Genomic DNA, 18,448 nt, shown 5'->3' with positions numbered 1-18,448 from the left:
GAAATTCAGACTGCTCACACTCGCTCAAGTCCTGTCTGCCCAGGACCGGGAGACTGGATAGTGTAGTTGAACTTGCAGGATGCATGTTTCAACATTCTCGTCCTGCCTGGCTGTAGGCGTTACCTGCATTTCACAGTGGGCCACAAGCATTTTCAGTGCTCCATGCTCCCTTTTGGCCTTTACAGCTCCCCTCAAGTGTTCACCAAGGTGATGGCGGTCGTTGCAGCTCATCTGCGGAGATCAGGGTTACCAGCCTGTTGAAGGCGGGCTCACCCCAGGCAGTCGTCACCCCCCTCCCGACTTTAATGGACCTCTTCACTTCGCTGGTTTCACTATCATCATGCCAAAATCACACCTGACTCCTTCTCAGATGCTCCCTCTCATCTGAGCTGTTCTGGACACAGTGCAGTTTTGGGCTTATTCTCCCGAATTGCGAGTCAGGGATATTTAGACTAAGATACGTTTCAGCTTCTATCCTGTGTTCCGGTGAGACTGACTGAGGCTGCTGGGCCTAATGGCCTCTGGCATCCTGTTTGTGACACATGCCTTCTAGTATGTGCGGGCTCAGCAAAATGGCCAGAAGTTCCAGTGGGCAGAGCATCAGGGGAATCTCTCTAACGTGGTCCAGATCTCGGAGGGACCTGCAAAAGAGACCCTTCTGTCTATAAATGAAAGTGGTGACAGATGTTTCACTCCTGGAATGGGGCAGCCATCTAGGAGAGATGGAAATCAGAGGCTTCTGGTCTCCCGCAGAATCCGGACTCCACATCAAACTACCTGAGCTCTGGATGATCAAGCTGGCGTTGAAAGCCTTTCTACCCTCCATCAGTGGAAGACTAGTGCAGGTGTTCATGGACAACACCTCCATGTGGTACTGCAACAAACAAGGCAGTGTGGGGTCGTGGATCCTTTCTCATGGGGTCCTGCTCATCTGGACATGGGTGGAACATCAGGGCGGACCCACCCAGCCGAAGATGCCTAGTGGGTCAAGAATTGCTTCTTCATTCAGAGGTGGTGCAAGGTCATTTTCAACAAGTGGTGAGAGCCTTGGTAAGATCTGTTTCCCACAGATGAGAAAGCGCAATGTCCGTAGTTTTGCATGCTGGAGTTTCCAAAGCGGCTCTCGCTCTGAGACGCTTTTCATCTCGAGTGGAGCTCAAGTCTCCTTTATGCCTTCCTGCCCATACCAATCCTGCCCAGAGTTCTCAAGAAGATCAGGAACAACCGAGCTCAAGTCATCCTTGTGGTTCTGGACTGGACTCGAAGAGTTAACTGTTAAGCAAGCCATCAGTCCTTCGATCAGGCTGCCACTTTGGGAGGATCTTCTGTCGAAGCAGCAGGGGAGGGTTCTCCACCCAAACCTGTCAGCGCTCCACCTTCATTTGTGGAGATTGAACAGCAACAATTGACAGCTTTTAAACTTCTGCTCGGTCTGCATTGTTACATTGGCAGCCAGGATTCCCTCCACCAAAACTGTGTACGCCTGCTGTTGGGGACGGTTTGTGGCATGGTGTGCAGGAAAGCAAGTTGACTTTCTTCTCCTCTCTCTCATTTCCTTTTGTTTATTCTTTCACTTGTCCAGCAGGGCTCTGCTTTGGGTGATTTTAAAGGCTATCCTTTTGTCATCTCTGCCTTCCTGTGGTTGCCAGATCAGCTATCCCTCTTCAAATCCCCTGTTGTAAATAGGTCTCCACACTTTTCCAACTTCACCCTTTATCATGCCTCAGTGGGTCCTCAATCTTGTACTTACCTTTCTGATGTGCGCTCCCTTTGATCTGCTTATCTGTCCTCTCAGGCTCCTTACCATCAAGACGTCTCTCATAGTGGTGATAACATCTGCCCGGAGTGCCAGTGAGTTTTAGGCCTTGTCATCTAAGCCTCTGTACACAACCATCATCCCAGACAAGCTGGTTCTTCGCACTAGAGCTTCCTTGCTACAGAAAGTTTTCATTTACTTTCACGTAGGCCAGTTAATCACCCTACCTACCTTTTATGCTCCTTTGCATCCCTCTATGGAAGAGGAATGACTCTATCGACTGGAACAAAAAAAGAGTGTTGTCCTACTTTGACAGTACAAAAGATTTCCAGGTAAATAACTTAGCCTTTGTGCGCTATGCCTGAGCCAAGTAGTTGAAGGCTGTGCATAAGCAGACCACCTCTCGACGGATCATGCTCTGCAATAAACCCTGTTATGCACTGGCCAAGAAGCAACCCCCTGAGAGTTTTGGTGCTCATTCCATCAGAGCCAAGGCGGCGGCCACTGCATTAGCATGTGGAGTTCCGGTCCTGGTTATCTGCCAGGCAGCAACTTTTGCTTCTCTGCACCCGTTTACTAAGCCCTACTGCCTGGATAGTCAGGTCTGTCATGATGGGCACTTTACCTGTTTGGTCCTCCAGGACTTTTCTAAGTGTGAAACTGTTTTGCAGACCCATCTTGGGGGAGATATTGTTGGGTATCTATCCTAAAGTAAGGAATCTGCAGCTAGGAGCCTGTATCATTTGAACAAGTTACTTTCCTTTGCTTATGCCTTATCTGGTACAGAGAGTATCTTGCTGCAGATTCCTGACTGACTCACCCATCCTCCCTGCTGTACAAACAGATTTCTAGGATCAAGGCTGTTTGTCTTACAGGGCCCCAGTTTTCCACACCAGTAGTCCTTGTTCTTCGTGGCTTCGCGCTCCTGGCGTGGAAAGCTCCAAAAAGATGCTGACATCCACACACTGGGATGGTGCTTACATAGGCACTGCGCACATCAATTCCGGCATGGACGCTGCCGACAATGCCATGCAGAGCCAAATGACACCACCTACCGGCGTGCAGGGATACTGCTTATGAAAAATGTCAAAATCCAGTCTGTTGCATGGGGTTAATTCTGTCTTAAGGAATCTGCGGCTAGAAGTCTGTCAGACAGTTGCTCTCAAGGCTCTCTGCGCCCCCCAGACGGAGCCCCAGGAGCAAATTCGTTGTGACCAGGGTGCAGATTCCTAGACTTAGGGTCTTATTAATGTATAGAGTCCAATCACAGAACAGGGAGGGTTGGAAGGGTCGGTGAAGAATCTGCGGCTAGATAAGAGTCTCTAACAAAAAAAGTATTGTTAAAGGTAAGTAACTTGCTCTTCTGATAGAGACAGATTGTTCACCTTTTCAATAAATACCAAAGCAGTACCCATTTTGAGGCGGGTCTGTGTAGTCACTCAAACCAGAAAGTCCGGTAGGACTGAGCAAGCAAAATGCCCTTCTCAGTAGATCTGACTGTCTAGACAATAGTGCTTTATGAACATATGGAGAGACAGCCATGTAGCTGTCTGGCATACTTCTAGGACAAGGAATGTGTGTGCTAATACAATGGTAGCAGCTCTGGGCCAAGTGGATTGTGTATGCTGTTCTTCTATATGCTGCTTTTTGGGCAGTGCATAGCAGATGTTAATTCAGAGCGCGATCTAGCGGGAGATGGTTCTCTTCTGCACTGCCATGCCTTTTTTTCGCCCCAGAGAACCATACAAAAAGCTGAACGCCAACCCTGTGATCCTTGGTAAAACAAGGTAAGGCTGAGCGCTCTTGGAATCCAAGCGATCGAGCCTCCCTATCTCCATTGAGGTGGAGCCTAGAAGGCTGGCATGGTGATAGTTTGACCAACGTGGAATGGCGTCTCAACTTTTGGTAGAAGTGATGCTCCCGTCCGCAGAACCAGTTTGTGAAGTAGGTTGTGCATTCCATCGAAGTGGGCACAGCTTATCCATTATTGGGGTATCTTTTATAGATTCACATGCTTGAATCATTCCCCGTCATCGAGATGGGAGCCCCTCAGGGGGGCTCCCACTTCGACAAAGGGTAATGATTCAAGCATATGAATCTATGAAAGACACCAATACTGGATAACTGCAGTTACAGGTAAGTAACTTATTTTCTTATCCAGTATTGGATCTTTCATAGATTCACATGCTTGAATCATTCCCGGTCATCAAAGGGGGGAGTCCCTCGTGGGAATCCCATCTCGACGACGGGGAATGATTCAAGCATGTGAATCTGTGAAAGATACCAATACTGGATAACTACAGATACAGGTAAGTAAGTCATTTTCTTCTGGCCTATAGAAAAAAACTCAGACATGGTCAGAATGTGGAATTGCTCTTTGCTAGCGAGGTATAAAGCCCTTGTAAGATGACCAGTAATTGAGTCATTATTTAAAGTCACCACCACACAATCTTCCTCAAATGTTTTAGCATCCCTACATTAGGTTTAACCAGTGCATTAATGGACTCCACTAAATCTAAAATCATAGTTTCTATCTTATTTAGTCGCTGACTACAAGAGCTCGTAGAATCCTGTATAATATTTTCCTGACTCTTTTGGTGCTCCTCAGTTCCAACTAGGGGGGCGATGCGCTTGTGGAGGAATCTCCCTCCACTACCCTTTTCTCGTCCTCCAACTTATACCCATTCAGAAGTTTGTCCACTGAGTGGAGCATGCAAACTTTATGTTTACCCATGGTCCTGCAAAGAAAGCTGAGGAGCCATTTGGGATAGCACCGCCCAGTCTTTTTTGGGTTCAGCGAGGCCCACTCTTGGCCTGGTCTTTGCTTTGACATACTCGTCCTGCGATACGGGAAGGAGAGCGTTCTTATGATGCACTGTGCGCCTGCTCCCACTTCCTGACAAGTACCCCTGTGCAAAGTGGGCGATGAAGTCCCAGAACAGCATCAATGGATAGTCCCTGCCAGTCTACCTGCAAGGCAGTGGGAAGTGAAGGGGAAAGCGGAAGGCTTGCCTGGTTCTGCTTCTTGTTGTAGGCAACCCATTTGAGGGGTTGGGCATCAACACTGTTAGGCTCCTGGACCCCATTACTGCCCTAGGGAAAAAGTTCATCTTGGTGGGCCACGCCACTCGGTACTAGGAGGCCATACCTCTGAGGATAGTGACTATACCAAGGTACTAATGGGGTCTTTATCCAGGTGGGTTCCCCCAAAGAGGTGGTGACTGACTGGGGTCCCACTTCATTCCAGTGTACATGAAGTCAATGTGGGACGAGTGTAGAGTAACCTACACGTTCTCCACACCCTGTCATCCGCAGACCAATGAGCTTTTGAGCGATTCAACAAGACCCTCAAAGGCATGATCATGGCCCTGTCGGAGCCCTTCAGGTGGAAGTGGGACGTCGTCTTACCATTTACTTACAGGGTGGTGCTACAGAAGGGATTAGGGTTTTCTGAGGAAGGGGTGCATTATATGCTGTGATTGTGCGACCTTGTCACAATACCATCTTGGGTCCAGTCGAACAAGTTAACCACTTATGGTAGCGCCTTATCTGGAAGAGACTATCGAGCTACCGATTCCTTACCTTAGAATAATCTTCAGGCATCAGACTGATCCAGATTTTTGTTCTTGTTGTGAACAGTACCCCTGCGCGGTTTTTGGTGGCATTGATAGTCTATGCATGGCGTTGCAGTCATCTGCGGCAGATGTGCGGTGCCTATATAGACGCCACCCCAGCGGGCTCACTTCAGTTACTTTTCATGACTTTCCACGCCAGGAAAGTAGAGCCATAAAGAACACGGACCACTGGTGTGAAAACTAGGGCCCGGAAAGGGGAAAACCCTGCCCCTGGATATCCATTCGCAGAGCGGGGAGGATGGGGCGGTTCTGTAAGGAATCTGCGGCTTGTCTCCACCAGATAATGCGTTACCAAAGGTAAGTAACTTGTTCTTCTGGACCCAACCACTAGCTGGCTCAATGCACAGCATGTGAATCCAATTTTTCAAGCTGCAAAACTAATGCAGCCATTAAGAAACCTTTTCGTTCATCACTGCCCTCCCGACCTCCCTATGGAGTGGCCTCTTACATATATAAAGGGCCCAAGTTAGGGTAGAGGACATCGTACCAACCTCTTTTTCGACCTTTCATGTCTGAGGGCAGAGATGAGAAAGTAGATGAAACATACAGCTGACAGTGGTGATACATGCAGCTCCACTCCATCCCTTCGGGGACGGTACGGAGCACAGCGGAGCCACATGATGTCAAATACCGATGCACAGATTCTCTAATATCAAAATCTCCCCACCTAGTCTGGCGTCTGGAAATATTCTAAAAGTGAGGAATATGCAGTTAAAGTATTGATCAGAAATAACATTACCAAAGGTAAGTAACTTGTTTTTCTTGAAGTAAACAACTTGAATTATTCTGAATACAATACTAGATAGCAGGATAGTGCAAATCATGTGATCTGCAACATGAGAAGTTTCAAACAGTCGGTTACAGGGAAGTAACATTTTTGATATGTCTTTTGCTGACTTGCATTGTTGCCGACTAACAGATACTCATTCTGTCCAAGCCTCCCTTCTCCTGATACCATTTTCCCTCAACTGCAGTAATCTTGCAAGGGTCATCCATTTTTTAAAATGCATTTTACCACTGCTGATGTTTTGTCCTTCGTTGTATGACTGATGTGGATGACGCTCAGATTATACTTAAACTTCTAAATTGAACTGAGTTCAATTCCTGTGCCATCAGCCAATGCCTTTTAGCAGGATGCAATTCGATGCAAACACATCACCTGACACTAAACAAATACTAAACAGATATTGCCGCCTTTAGCAGTTGGCCCACCCACTATCCATCTATCTGGCCAAAAGACCTGGATACGCCTTCTAAAACGTCTCCCTACTTAAATAATCTACAGGTGATCTTGGAAAAGAACCTTTCACTGATTCCTCACATAAATTACAAAGGGTTCCCTTTGGATAAAGTGACACCTGTATAGAATCTTGCTTTACTTGGATTGCCCCAAAAGGTGTGCACTACTTTAAACCTCATACTTTCTCAACTTGACTCAGCCAGTGGTACATAACTTGGAGCATCCACCAATGATTTGGAAGCTACAAAGGATCCAGGGTGCAGCTGCAAGTCAACTACTTACCTATAATATCAGGTCACACATTTCAGCTGTGCTTTTTTCTTTAAACTGGTTTCCTGTGGATAGATAGTCACGTTCAAAGAAGTGTTCATAGTTTGTTGTGCTATGTATAGACTCCCTCCTTCGTTCAGTATCAGACCCTATACCTACTCTCAATTGAGAGCTTTTTGCTCTTGGCTGCCTTCCTCCTTATTGGTCTTTTTCCTTCAGTAAATGTCTTACTACAGGAATCACAGTCTCAAAATGACTAGGACATGTAGTTCACTACCTGCAAGTAATGTCCAATCAGCCTAAATTTCATAGGGCAGTTAAAACTTGGTCCTTATGTATCCATAACTACTATGCTATAAGTAACCTGAAAAAGATAAAGGTACGGTGTTTAAATGCATGATTGTATCTGTTCTGATTTTCACTACTTCAGTTCATGCTTAAGTGACGTAGCACCTCTGCACCAAATTTAGAGCAGAGTTCTCCTAACCTCACTCATCTCTCATTCATGCCAGTATGCAACCAACATCCTTTTATGCCATGCACTCTACAATGGCCACTAGAAACAGTAGTGACAGATTCTGTATCTAGACTTTCATTATTCATAATAGTTGTAGGTTCACAGCAGAGACCTTAGTTTTGACTGTCAGAGTTGTTGAAGTATATAATTCAGTTAGCTTTTCAGCCTGATGTATTTCCCATACAGTCCACCTCTTTCAAGCCATAAAATCTCCAGACTGGTGGTAGATAGAGTATCAACTTTAGACTCATGTTCAATAACTAATAAACCAGTGGGATGGTGCACCTCCGCTTCACCATACCACTTAATTCCTGTTCAACTGGACTTCCACCATCAGCCTTCCAAAACCTGATGACCAGCTGTAGGAAGCTGGTTCTGTATATACTACCCCAAAGTAAGGTATATTGTGCACCGAGTCCATTGGAACCCCAGAGGTAGGCAGGGGTAAAAGTAGATAATACCTTACTCTCTATTTGTGGTAGTGTGGTCAAGCAGCAAGGCTTTATCAGAGGGTAGTGTTGGTGTACACACTCAGGCAAGAAATTATGTCACACACTCAAAGGCTGAACTCAGACCAATTTTGTTTGTATAAAAATATTCTTCAGTTATTTTATTTCTGGAACCAGGCTGGGTGCAGGTTAGTAAAATAATACTTAGCAGGATTTATACTGTGGATTACAGTTAATTGCAGGTTAACATGCAGTTGGTTGATTTACAGGTTTGTCAACAGTCAAAATTACTTTTCAGTTACTGTGTAGATCACTGTAGATGTTATTTCTTGGATTACTTTTTAATTTACTTTTGCTAATCAGTGTGATATACCTAGATATCACACTGTCACATTTCCTAGACAAAAGGTAAGTAATTCAGTTTTTGTATATTTTCAGTTTTTCAAGGTTTCATACAAACCAACTCCACATTTTTAAAGAAAAGCAGTCAATGCAATCCTACGGGAGGAAATTATGTTATCAGTTTACAGGTAAATACTTGGTTGTGGGAGTTGGGTTTCTGGGGTTAGAACCAGGGTTCCCCCAAGGTCGAGGATGCACTCTAAAAGCGCCCTCTGTGGCACTAGGGCGGCCGGGTGCAGAGAGCTGAGGCACAATGTTTTCCAATGGGGAAAAGAAGGCCTCAGGTTGGTGGCTGCTCACGATTAGGCCATAAGATTGTGGGAGCAAAGTTCCTCATGTTAGGCTCAGGGCAAAGGGGGATCCGATTTAGCACACAAGGTGCACCCACAGCGACACAGGAGCGGTCGGGTGCAGGATGCTGGTTTAACGTAGGGTGCCCTGTTGATTTCAATGGGGATTCTCCGGTTGCAGCAAACACTGCAGGCTCAGGGACGAAGATCTTCTGGAGCTGACCACCGGTTGGAGAGCCAAGTTGGGATGCTGGGACAGTCGGTTGGGCCACTCAAGGCCGTGGAACGTCTGGTGCAGGGGTGTTTTAAGGTTTCTGGTTATTCTTACAGGCTCCAGTTGGGGGATCCTCCAGAAAGGGGCGACGGGCATCAGTTGGGGACTTGAGGCAGGTCAGGGATTACCAGATCACAGGTCAGGATCTCTGAGGAGACCTCCTTGTGGTGTTGGGCCACTCGAACTCTGGCCATGAGCGTTGGGTGCAGAGTGGTGCAGACTCGCGCATTTGGCCGGAGCCAGAGTCTGTTGGTGCGCAAATCCGGTGCTCACGGGAGACAAAGTCTTGGTTTGGGAAGGCAGGGCAGGTCCTCCGGGTTCTTGGGGCTGCTGGCTGCAGGCCACATCCAAAGTTTAGTTGGAGCAGGTTTGAAGTTGGGACAGGCCGGTAGGGCTGGGGCCAAGTCAGTTGTTGTCCTGCTCTTTCTTCTTTCAGTACTGCTTCTTCGGTGCTTCTTGTCTGAGGAGGCAAGGTTTGGGGTTGCCCCTAAATACTAGATTTAGTGGCGTTGCAGGTAGGTACAGGTCGGCACCAATGGATCTCTTCCTTGGGGTGGGTACAACCACAGGTTATGCCACCCTCCAGTGGGAGGGGGGTGTAATCCTCACTCTGGTTGGCTGGGTGCCCCCATCTGCATGATGGCACGTACTGAGTTTTCTTTGCCTCCCCCTCCTGAGGGGTGGGGTTGGCAAAGGTGGGCACACCTCTCCTCCTAACTTGGTTTCCCCGCAGATTCTCCTGCCCAAACTGAGGGTCAGAATCGGTGGGGGCCAGTTGCTGGGAGTAGCCAATGGCTGGGGTAGCTCAAAAAGGCGGCAAGCCTTTGAAGGTTCCCCTTCGTTCACCCTGCCCATCCTGGGGGAGGAGGCTTGGCACCTCATCCCAGGATGTGCTTTGTTTCAGGACCCCAAGAGCAGCAGGCTCTCAACCCAGGGGTCCAGAAACATGTCTGGTGGTGGCAGTTGGCAAGCAGCCACTCAGCCAGGACACTAGATTTAGGTCAGTTTTCAGGCGGCATCTCTAAAATTGCCCTCTGAGCGCATTGTTCATAAAATCCCACACTGGCATCAGTGTGGGTTTAATGTGCTGAAAAATTTGATACCAAACTTCCCAGTTTTGAGTAAAGTCATTATGGTGCTGTGGAGTTCGAAATTACAAACTCCCAGCACCATATACTCTTCATGGCATTACTGCACTTACACTATCTAAGAATTGACTTAGACACTGTAGGGGTACAGGGTTCATGCACCTGTACACTCACCAATGGTACAGTGCAAACAGCTAGAGCAGTGGCTTATCTATGCGCGGGCAGTGTATTATATGCATGGCACACATGGATGTGTGCAATGTCGACTCTTCACTTGTTCTGCACCTACAGACGCAGCGTGCAATGGCAGTGTGTGTACAGGTACTGGACCTCTAAGGATGGCACAATAAGTGCTGCAGCCCTTAGAGGCCTTCCCTGGTCACAGTGCCCTTGGTACCTATGGTACCTTTTAAAAGGGACTTACATGTGGCCAGAGAGTTGCCAATTGGGTTTTGCAACAGTACAGTTTGGGGTAAAGAACATGGGCCCAGTGTACCTGGTTGGCAGGAACCCAGGGCACACTCAAAGTACATAAACAGTTTGGCAAAAAGTGGTGGCAACCATGCAAAAAGGGGCGCTTTCCTGCACCAGCCTACAATGTTCCTCCCTTTGAAGCCTTCTTTCTTGGACTTCCACGTTAAGCTTGCCATATTTCAGTGCTCATGACGCTCCTAGTTTGCTTTGCCAGTGCATTCTCGACTATTGAACATCCTCATTTATAACTACTGAATGACCTCTATACCTACTTCCCTCTTTACCTTTCTCAACACTGTGAGGTGATCATATGGCATTGCAGAAGCTATGTTTAAACACATATAAAAACCAGATGTGCTGGTTGATAGTTTTTCTTGACAGGCATATTCCATCACCCTCTGTGTTGTAAGCAAACTGCTACGTGATGTGGTTGTGTGTTCTGAATGTTAAAATGCTTAGCATTTAAAACAGTTTATACCACGTTTCTTTCCACTTCTCTACTAATTTTCCTTTTTGCATCTTCTAGAGCCAGCAGTCTTCAGTGATGGCTTCACAGGAGAGAAGCATGAATCCTGGTCCACGTAGACAACAAGCTTACGTTGCACCTCTTCCATCGACAATTTCTCAGGCGCCTTTCACTTTCCAGCACAGTGGACAAATGCATTCAAGTATACACCCCCACCTTGCAGCCACTGCAGCTACGCACCTTGCAAGCCAGCCCCACATGTATACCTATGCACCCACCACAGCTGCAGCACTGGGGTCTACAACTTCTATTGCACATCTCTTTTCCCCTCAGGGGTCTTCTAGACATGCAACGTATGCCCATCCCAGTACCCTTGTGCACCAAGTCCCTGTCAGTGTCGGACCCAGCCTGCTCACATCAGCAAATGTTGCTCCAGCTCAGTATACACACCAGTTTGCAACTCAGTCCTATATTGGTGCGTCACGAGGATCAGCGATCTACACTGGATATCCTTTAAGTCCAACAAACATCAATCAATATTCATATTTGTAGTGACTGGCAGAAGTTTCAGGTGCTCACTCTTAGTTTGAAAGACATTATGTAGCAGGCCTGCGTGCAGCAAGAAAAAAGTGATGACTTTATGGACTCATTGCAACGTATGTACTGCATCTATAATCTCACAAAGTGAGGTTTTCTACTTTGTATATGATTGCGCAATATTGATTTTGTCGTCCTGAAACTAAAACATCACCCTCACCCACTCTATGGAGATTCAGAATGAAGCTATTGATTATATATTATGTAGATTAAGCATTGTTTATAAGGTTTTAGTCCCTGTTTGATTTTAAAATTGTTTTATTACTTACTGTAGATTTTAAGCTACTGTTTTTAGCTTCTTTAGCAAAAGATCTGCAGCAAAAGAGCACTGCTGTTATTTCATTGCAAATTTAGCGGTCTCTTTCTCAGTTTGCGTTTTGTAGGCTTACCTTCTTTTAAAGATTATTTTAACTTTTTAATTCACCATGGTAACATAGATGAGTTGTGTTTTTTCTGTATAAAAACGGCAGTTACATTTTTTTTAGACAATTCTGCAACATTATTTCCATTTCGTGAGCTGTTTTCATTTATATTGATCACTAATTGTACACATTAGTACCATTATATCCTCGATTCTGCTCAAGGTTTTTACTGTTAAGTGTTTTAAAGTGGATTGTGTCATCTTAAAAGTACGGAAACAGTTGGGTCTTGTGTGCTTATTCTCTTTACATAAAACAAAGTAAGTGAATTATTTTTAGAAATCGTTTTGTCAGTAAATTAACTGTCCAAAATACCCTTTCACCTGTCTGCTATTGAGACCATAAGGGGGAGAAAGTTGTCCAGTCTAGTGAGAACTGTTATTGGGAGGTGTGTGAAGGTATGATGTGATCTGTAACCAAAGCTGTTTACTATGTCCTTGTTAAAGCTAATATGGCACACTCTGTAGTTTTATGTTCCATTGTGAGAAGTGCTGTGCGTTCCATGTTTACTCCTCTGCTACGTCCTACATGCAAATGTGGTTGATTTGGAAGTAGCTCGTAGGTAGCTTTCTTGATGCTGCTGCATCATGTTTGTGAAATATACAGTAGCAGAGAACAGCAGAACCTTTTTCTAGTAAATAAGCTGTAGAAATGTAACCATTGGTAAATTGTAAGTACATGAAAATATAAGCATGGACTATTTGTTTATAACAACGCTGCTTGTATTAGCTACCATCCTTTCAAAGCAGGTCTGTAGTTGGTAGTCATGTTTTAAAAGTAGTATCCTTCACCAAAAGTAGAATACTAAGTTGATTATGAACCTGCTGTTAAATTGTTCTACTAAAGTGTAGAATTCCCCTCTTTTAGAATTGGCTATTACATTGCCTTTAAATGTACATCCAATTATTTAAATGACTTGTGTTGCAGTGTACCAGATGCGTGCTTACCATTAGATAGTTCCTGGCAACTTAGTAGACCAAGTTTATCAATCCATTTTTCTAAACCAGTATTCGTGATGTTAACTAAATGTGACTTCAAAGTGGCCATGGGAGGAGAGTTGATGTCTAAGGTAATTTTGTGGTCTTGTCTATTAGTCGGGCAATGGTGTGGTTTGTTCCAACAGTGATCAGACTTTTTTTTAAATCCATTTCATTCTGAAAAATGTGTACATGCACAAACCAATTGAGTGTACTCCCTTCCTTGCGTCTGGTCTCGTATACAAATGACTGCTTTTACTAAAACAGGGTCTCCTTGAAATGAGGTTCCTAGCCAGTAAAAGCACAGGGCCCTTCTGTTTCCTTCACTCCTTGGCATATATTGGGGTTCCTAAACTTGCAAGAAACTGAACTGATAATATTTGTGTGCAGCCTAAAACTTCATTTGTGTACTTCTTAAAGGCAATTCCGCTTGTTACTAAGATGAAAACATCCAGTACTAAAAATGGCTGACAAAAAATCCTTTAAGATACATTTGAAGTTTACAGTGCATGCAGGAAATGCAAATTATAACAATTTTCACATTTATTACTGAATATCAAACTGTTTTAGAAATTTTGTAATGTTGTTTTAATATTTTACATAATGAAATATGTACATATCGATCAGAAATAAATGTAACCAGTAACAATTCATTAACCCCAAACCTTTGTTCTTTGTAATCCAACTGTTGTAGTGACTATACTTGAACCTCTGTACTTTGAGTTTGCCTAGTTTCTAATTGTTTCTGGGGATGGAATTTATATATCCACCATGTTTTTTAAACCAAAATAAGTTTGTTGGAATGTTTGTGAAATAATGCAGTTGTTAGATCTTTATCACTGTAGCACTGATGTGAAAGTGGAGTCATAAAATGGACAAGACTCATTTTCATATGATCTAAAAGGGTAACTTCTGATTTGTTTTGCACAGGTATGTATGATGAATTGTTTGATGTATGTCCCTTATTGTAGTGCCTTAAATGCTAGTGTAGTGTTCCTAGAGTTTACAGTGAGCTTGCCTTACAATGGACCAGCAAGCCCCTTTTTAATAGACTCAAATCACAAAGCATACATATAAATATATATAAAAAAATATGTATATCATCACAATTAAAAAGGCAGTATGTTGCATAGATAAATTGTTCTCGCTTTTAATGCCAACATAAAAAGTAAACATTTGTTCACGGTTAAGCAATGTTTGCAAACGCTGTTTCTTAAAATGGCACATATACTGTTAGATATTTGGAGCAATGCATTACAAGTTCATTCAAAGCATTGCAAGTTTATTTGATTTCAGTTGTGATTGTTTAAGCTTTTTTATTTTTAGATTAATTTTCTGCATGCATGCTTATGTTTGCATTGTAATTAAGACATTCTTTGTTAAATAAAATATTGCAGATAAAGTGATGGGGATATTTATACCAAAGAATGCCCAGTACAATATTTGTAGGACGACTCACATTGTACTATTAAACAAATTGGTCAGAATGCCTTTTCCAGTGTGAGCTGATAAATAATTTTTTGAAACTTTAGTCGCACATCTTTGCGGAAAGAGATGTTGATACCTGCTATTTTTCTTTTAAAATGTATTTGGATTGATCCACCAGTATCTTATGTTGTTTACTATAACCCTTCAATCTTGGCAATACCATTAGAGATGATTGTCGTTGAATAGTTTGAGTGGATGTTGATAATGAAGATTCCATGAGTAAGAACCTTGTTTGACCTGAAAACCGATTCTGTTCTCTACACTCCTCCACCTGTATGATGTTCTATATTGTATCATGTAGTGCAGTGTGTTCAGTTTCATGCAAGTTATTATCAACTACATTTCTGGTATTATTTAGCTCTAATGATGGAGGAATTTGAGCATTCTTTGAAGGTCTTGGGTGGGGCAGTTCATTGAAGGAGAGAGTAATTATTCGAGTGGCTGGTGAATCTTGTTTTGGTGGCATTTCGTTTTTTTAAAATTAGCATTGATATGCACAACTGCAGTCTAAATCAATAGTGTTAGTTTCCTTTTCTGGACTATTTCATACACATACTAATAAATATGGTTCTTCCAATTCTTCTTTTAAATCTTAGCTGAAAATGTTTCTGTAAAAATGTTTTATTTTTTTTAAATATCAATTTAGTTTTGACCTTTACTTGAATTGGGGGAACACGAAACAAAGGAGAGGCTGTCAAAACACCTTTTGTATATTTCTGCACTGCACACTTCTAACATGTTTATATTTGATCCTAAGGATCTCTTCAAAAACCTAAATGGTTCCTCTAAGATATATTTTTTAAACTGCAGTCAGAAAAATCTGTTCTGGCTTACACTTTTACCTTGCCTAATGTTTCCATCTGGCCATTGTGTTAGTCACCCATTGATGTTGGAGTATGTACTTTACTGAGGTTCGCAGAGAAACTGGGTAATTGTCAATGTCTGCGCATTTCCATGGTAATTAGCCATTATAATTTCAGATCAGTAGTACAACCATGAGAAAACTTTTGAAGAAGTTTGCCACCTATTTAACAGGAAAAAAACTTCCTTTAAGAAAACCTGCTTTTAGTACTTGGGCCATTTGACACCTAACCAGCATGCTAAGCAATAACTTGGTGTTAACTTTATTGTGTATCCTGCCAGGTCCCGTTTTCTATATTTTGCCCCTTTGTTCAAAGTATTTCTGCTCAGCTAGTTACGGTACAACTCTTCACAATTGTACATCTTTGTACAATATATCAGTTTGATGGGTTGTAATAAAGTATGCGACTTGGAGTTGAAGACATAGTTTTTTGGGGTTTTTTTTTTTTTAGGTTTCTCCAACTCCATTTTAATCAAAAAGATGTAGCAGTGTGTCTCACCTTTCTGCTTAAAAGCTAGGCAAATGTTGGCAACTAATTTTTTCTACAGGTATAGTTGGTGAAGACTTTCAGAACATACTCTTCAGAATCTCTTATCAACACAGTGCTGGTTGTGCATAAGAACATTTAGCGCTTTTGCTCTTAAAGTGAGCCTGCCCAAAAGAACATAACAAATGGGTCACTAGTGTTGCTTTAATAACTGGATATTGGTTCCATAATGTTTACCTTTCCTATTAGTATTAGCTGAAGTCACAAAAACTTCAATTTCAGTCACACAGTCACTTGATCTTGTAATCTACTACTACTAGTCTTGAAATGTTTTAGACAAGATATGTGCAACAAAGCGTGTAGTTTGGTGTACAGTAGTAAGTTATGTGCTATATTTTTTTAAAAGTGTGATCCTCCTCCTATAGAGGTAATTGTAGTACAAAACTGCAGGATGTTATTTAGCCTTTACTGAAGAGACATACTGTACCGATTGTGCACTGTGATTTCCACTGTGGATTTTCTGGGCAATAATATACTAATTTGTAGCCGATTACTTTGGACTCCTCTAATTTAATCCTATTTCACAATGAGGCAATAAAATTTTTTTTTTTTTGGCTTTACAGTTAGAATTTGCTTGTTTCTCCCTCATGAGTCAGTTTGTTTTAATTTGTGATTAGCAGTTGTTTTAAATAAAGTGACTGTCTGCTCAAAGAAGCCTGAGGCAGATCACAATATGTGATGAAACTAACACCTAAGATTTACAGGAATGCTCAGAGTACCCATCAATTAGATAAAAAAATAAATCAGCCGAAACACTTAATTTAATTCGGAAACAATTGATTAGGACAGTCCTGCACTTATTTGTTTTTAGAGTCATGAATGGTGCCGCATGTCTATGTTGTTGTTTGTTGCTAAACCTTATATAATGTGTGATTTCAGATTCAGCTTGAAATGTATATCACTACGTGTAGCAAGCAGTACATTATATGTAATGTTAGTATTCTGTTTCAGCTTGAAATCATTGATATTGCAATGAACCTCTTAGTTTAATAAATGTTATTTGATATGCTACTTACTGTGTGAAAACTAACCTTTTTATTTTTATGGTTGTGCTTTTATTTTTACAAGCAGTTTTAAACAGGTAGTTTCTGGGGATTACTGATCGGTGTTTGTATTACAAAATGTACTTAAGGGGTATGTAAAATAATCAATTTAACAAAACAAGGAATAAAAGATATTTAAAATTGAATACTAACTATATGGGAAAAGGGTCCATTGTGAAAACATACTTTATCTTTGGATTCAATGTTTGTCTTTGGTTTTACAAAGTAGCTTGTATTTTATGTATTTTCTATATCCTATGGCAAAATATAGAGCCATTGCAATGCATCAATAAAATGGGTAAATTTTCTGTTCTCTGGTTAAGGTGTACTTTGTCCAGCCTGCTTTGCCACTTCCACAATTCTAGACCATATCATTAGTGCATATGTTTATTTCGTTATAACAGTCTCTGTTTTTGTTGTAATGGTTTTGTTTATTTCTATATGGAAAGACTATTTGTGAAATACTTATCTATACATTCTCTCCCATCTTTAATGTTTTCCTCTTTAGACCCTCATGTTCACCTCTTCATTACTCAGTGTGTAGTTGTATGAACTTAGGTTTTTCTGTCCCTTCTAGCGTTCTCTACTCTCTTGTTTCTCTCATTCAGTTTTGATGCACCATATAATACTTCACATATGAGCAGTCTGTGGAACAATTAGAACGTCAATGCCCCCCCCCCTGGTTACACATCCTGATCTGTTTCCAGCCTGGCCATCACCCTAGGTGACACTAACTCCGATGGCAAGGTCATCCAAGGGGGAGCAACTTACCATAAAGTGGATGTGTTTGTCCAGAAAGACAATGACTACCTGTTTAAGATGCTATCTAAAACAGTGCGCAGTCCAATTCCACCTGATGCATACATGTATACATAAGACCACCACAGCCTGTCAAAGCTAGGGTAGTCACCCCACGGGTTGACTAAAAAATAAAAGCCCTCTCCCAACGATCCTCCCTTCAATTTGGTCAGCTACCACCTGATATCGTCGTTGTGCATACTATGCGCAAGCGCGCAAGCCACAGAAAAAGCTCTTCCTCCAAATAAGGTGAGGAAATGATAAATGTGGCAGTAAAGAGGGTAGCTGTGCAGGCAGCTACTCACTAGAAGATCACAACCTCTAGTCGTTTTTTCTCCCGGTACGATAGAGAGTACTCGGACTAGAAGCAATACCACCTCAAGCATCTCCCTGTGGAATATAGCCAGAGGTGTGAAAAGTTGGTGGCATAGGGGAAAATTATTTCAAACACCATCCACAGTGCCCTAGGTGCCGAAGACACTGCGGTCCATAGTAGCAGTACTAGCGTCCTTATAAGATGCCATGCCAGACTTCGTGTTTCTGGTTTTAAATCAGAAGTACACCTGCATTTGCACAACCTGCCCTTGCACAACCTGCCCTTCCAATGCTAACTCCTCTTTGGTCCGCAGGTTGACCAAATGATCAAGACCCACCAATGTTGTGGGTGCCCTGCAGACATCCATCCAGTTACAAAACAATAACTTCCAACATCCCCCCCTCCCCAAAATCACACAACACCTTTTGGGGAAAGGCTGCAAGATTTCAGCCTTCGCTGGCAGGAAATCACATCAGACAATTGAGTGCTTTGCATGGTTAAGTACTGCTACTGTGTAGAACTCTGACAACACTACCCTCC

General features: G+C 42.8%; 1 protein-coding gene across 15 annotated transcripts in view; it reads left to right on the top strand.

The window, feature by feature from the left end:
- HIPK1 (homeodomain interacting protein kinase 1) overlaps positions 1 to 17,102 on the top strand; it is a 700,213-nt gene extending 683,111 nt beyond the window's left edge. For all 15 annotated transcript variants that reach the window (XM_078644414.1, XM_078644417.1, XM_078644415.1 and 12 more), the window contains one exon: positions 10,922 to 17,102. In XM_078644414.1, the coding sequence (XP_078500540.1) occupies positions 10,922 to 11,413 (492 nt within the window). In that variant the 3' untranslated portion in view covers positions 11,414 to 17,102. The remainder of the gene's footprint in view (positions 1 to 10,921) is intronic.
- The last annotated feature ends 1,346 nt before the right edge of the window (positions 17,103 to 18,448 follow it).

The sequence above is a fragment of the Lissotriton helveticus genome, chromosome 5_1 (assembly GCF_964261635.1).
Source record: "Lissotriton helveticus chromosome 5_1, aLisHel1.1, whole genome shotgun sequence".
Lineage (NCBI taxonomy): Eukaryota > Metazoa > Chordata > Amphibia > Caudata > Salamandridae > Lissotriton > Lissotriton helveticus.
Note: the sequence above shows the minus strand (reverse complement) of the source record. Positions and strands in the feature narration are given on the sequence as shown.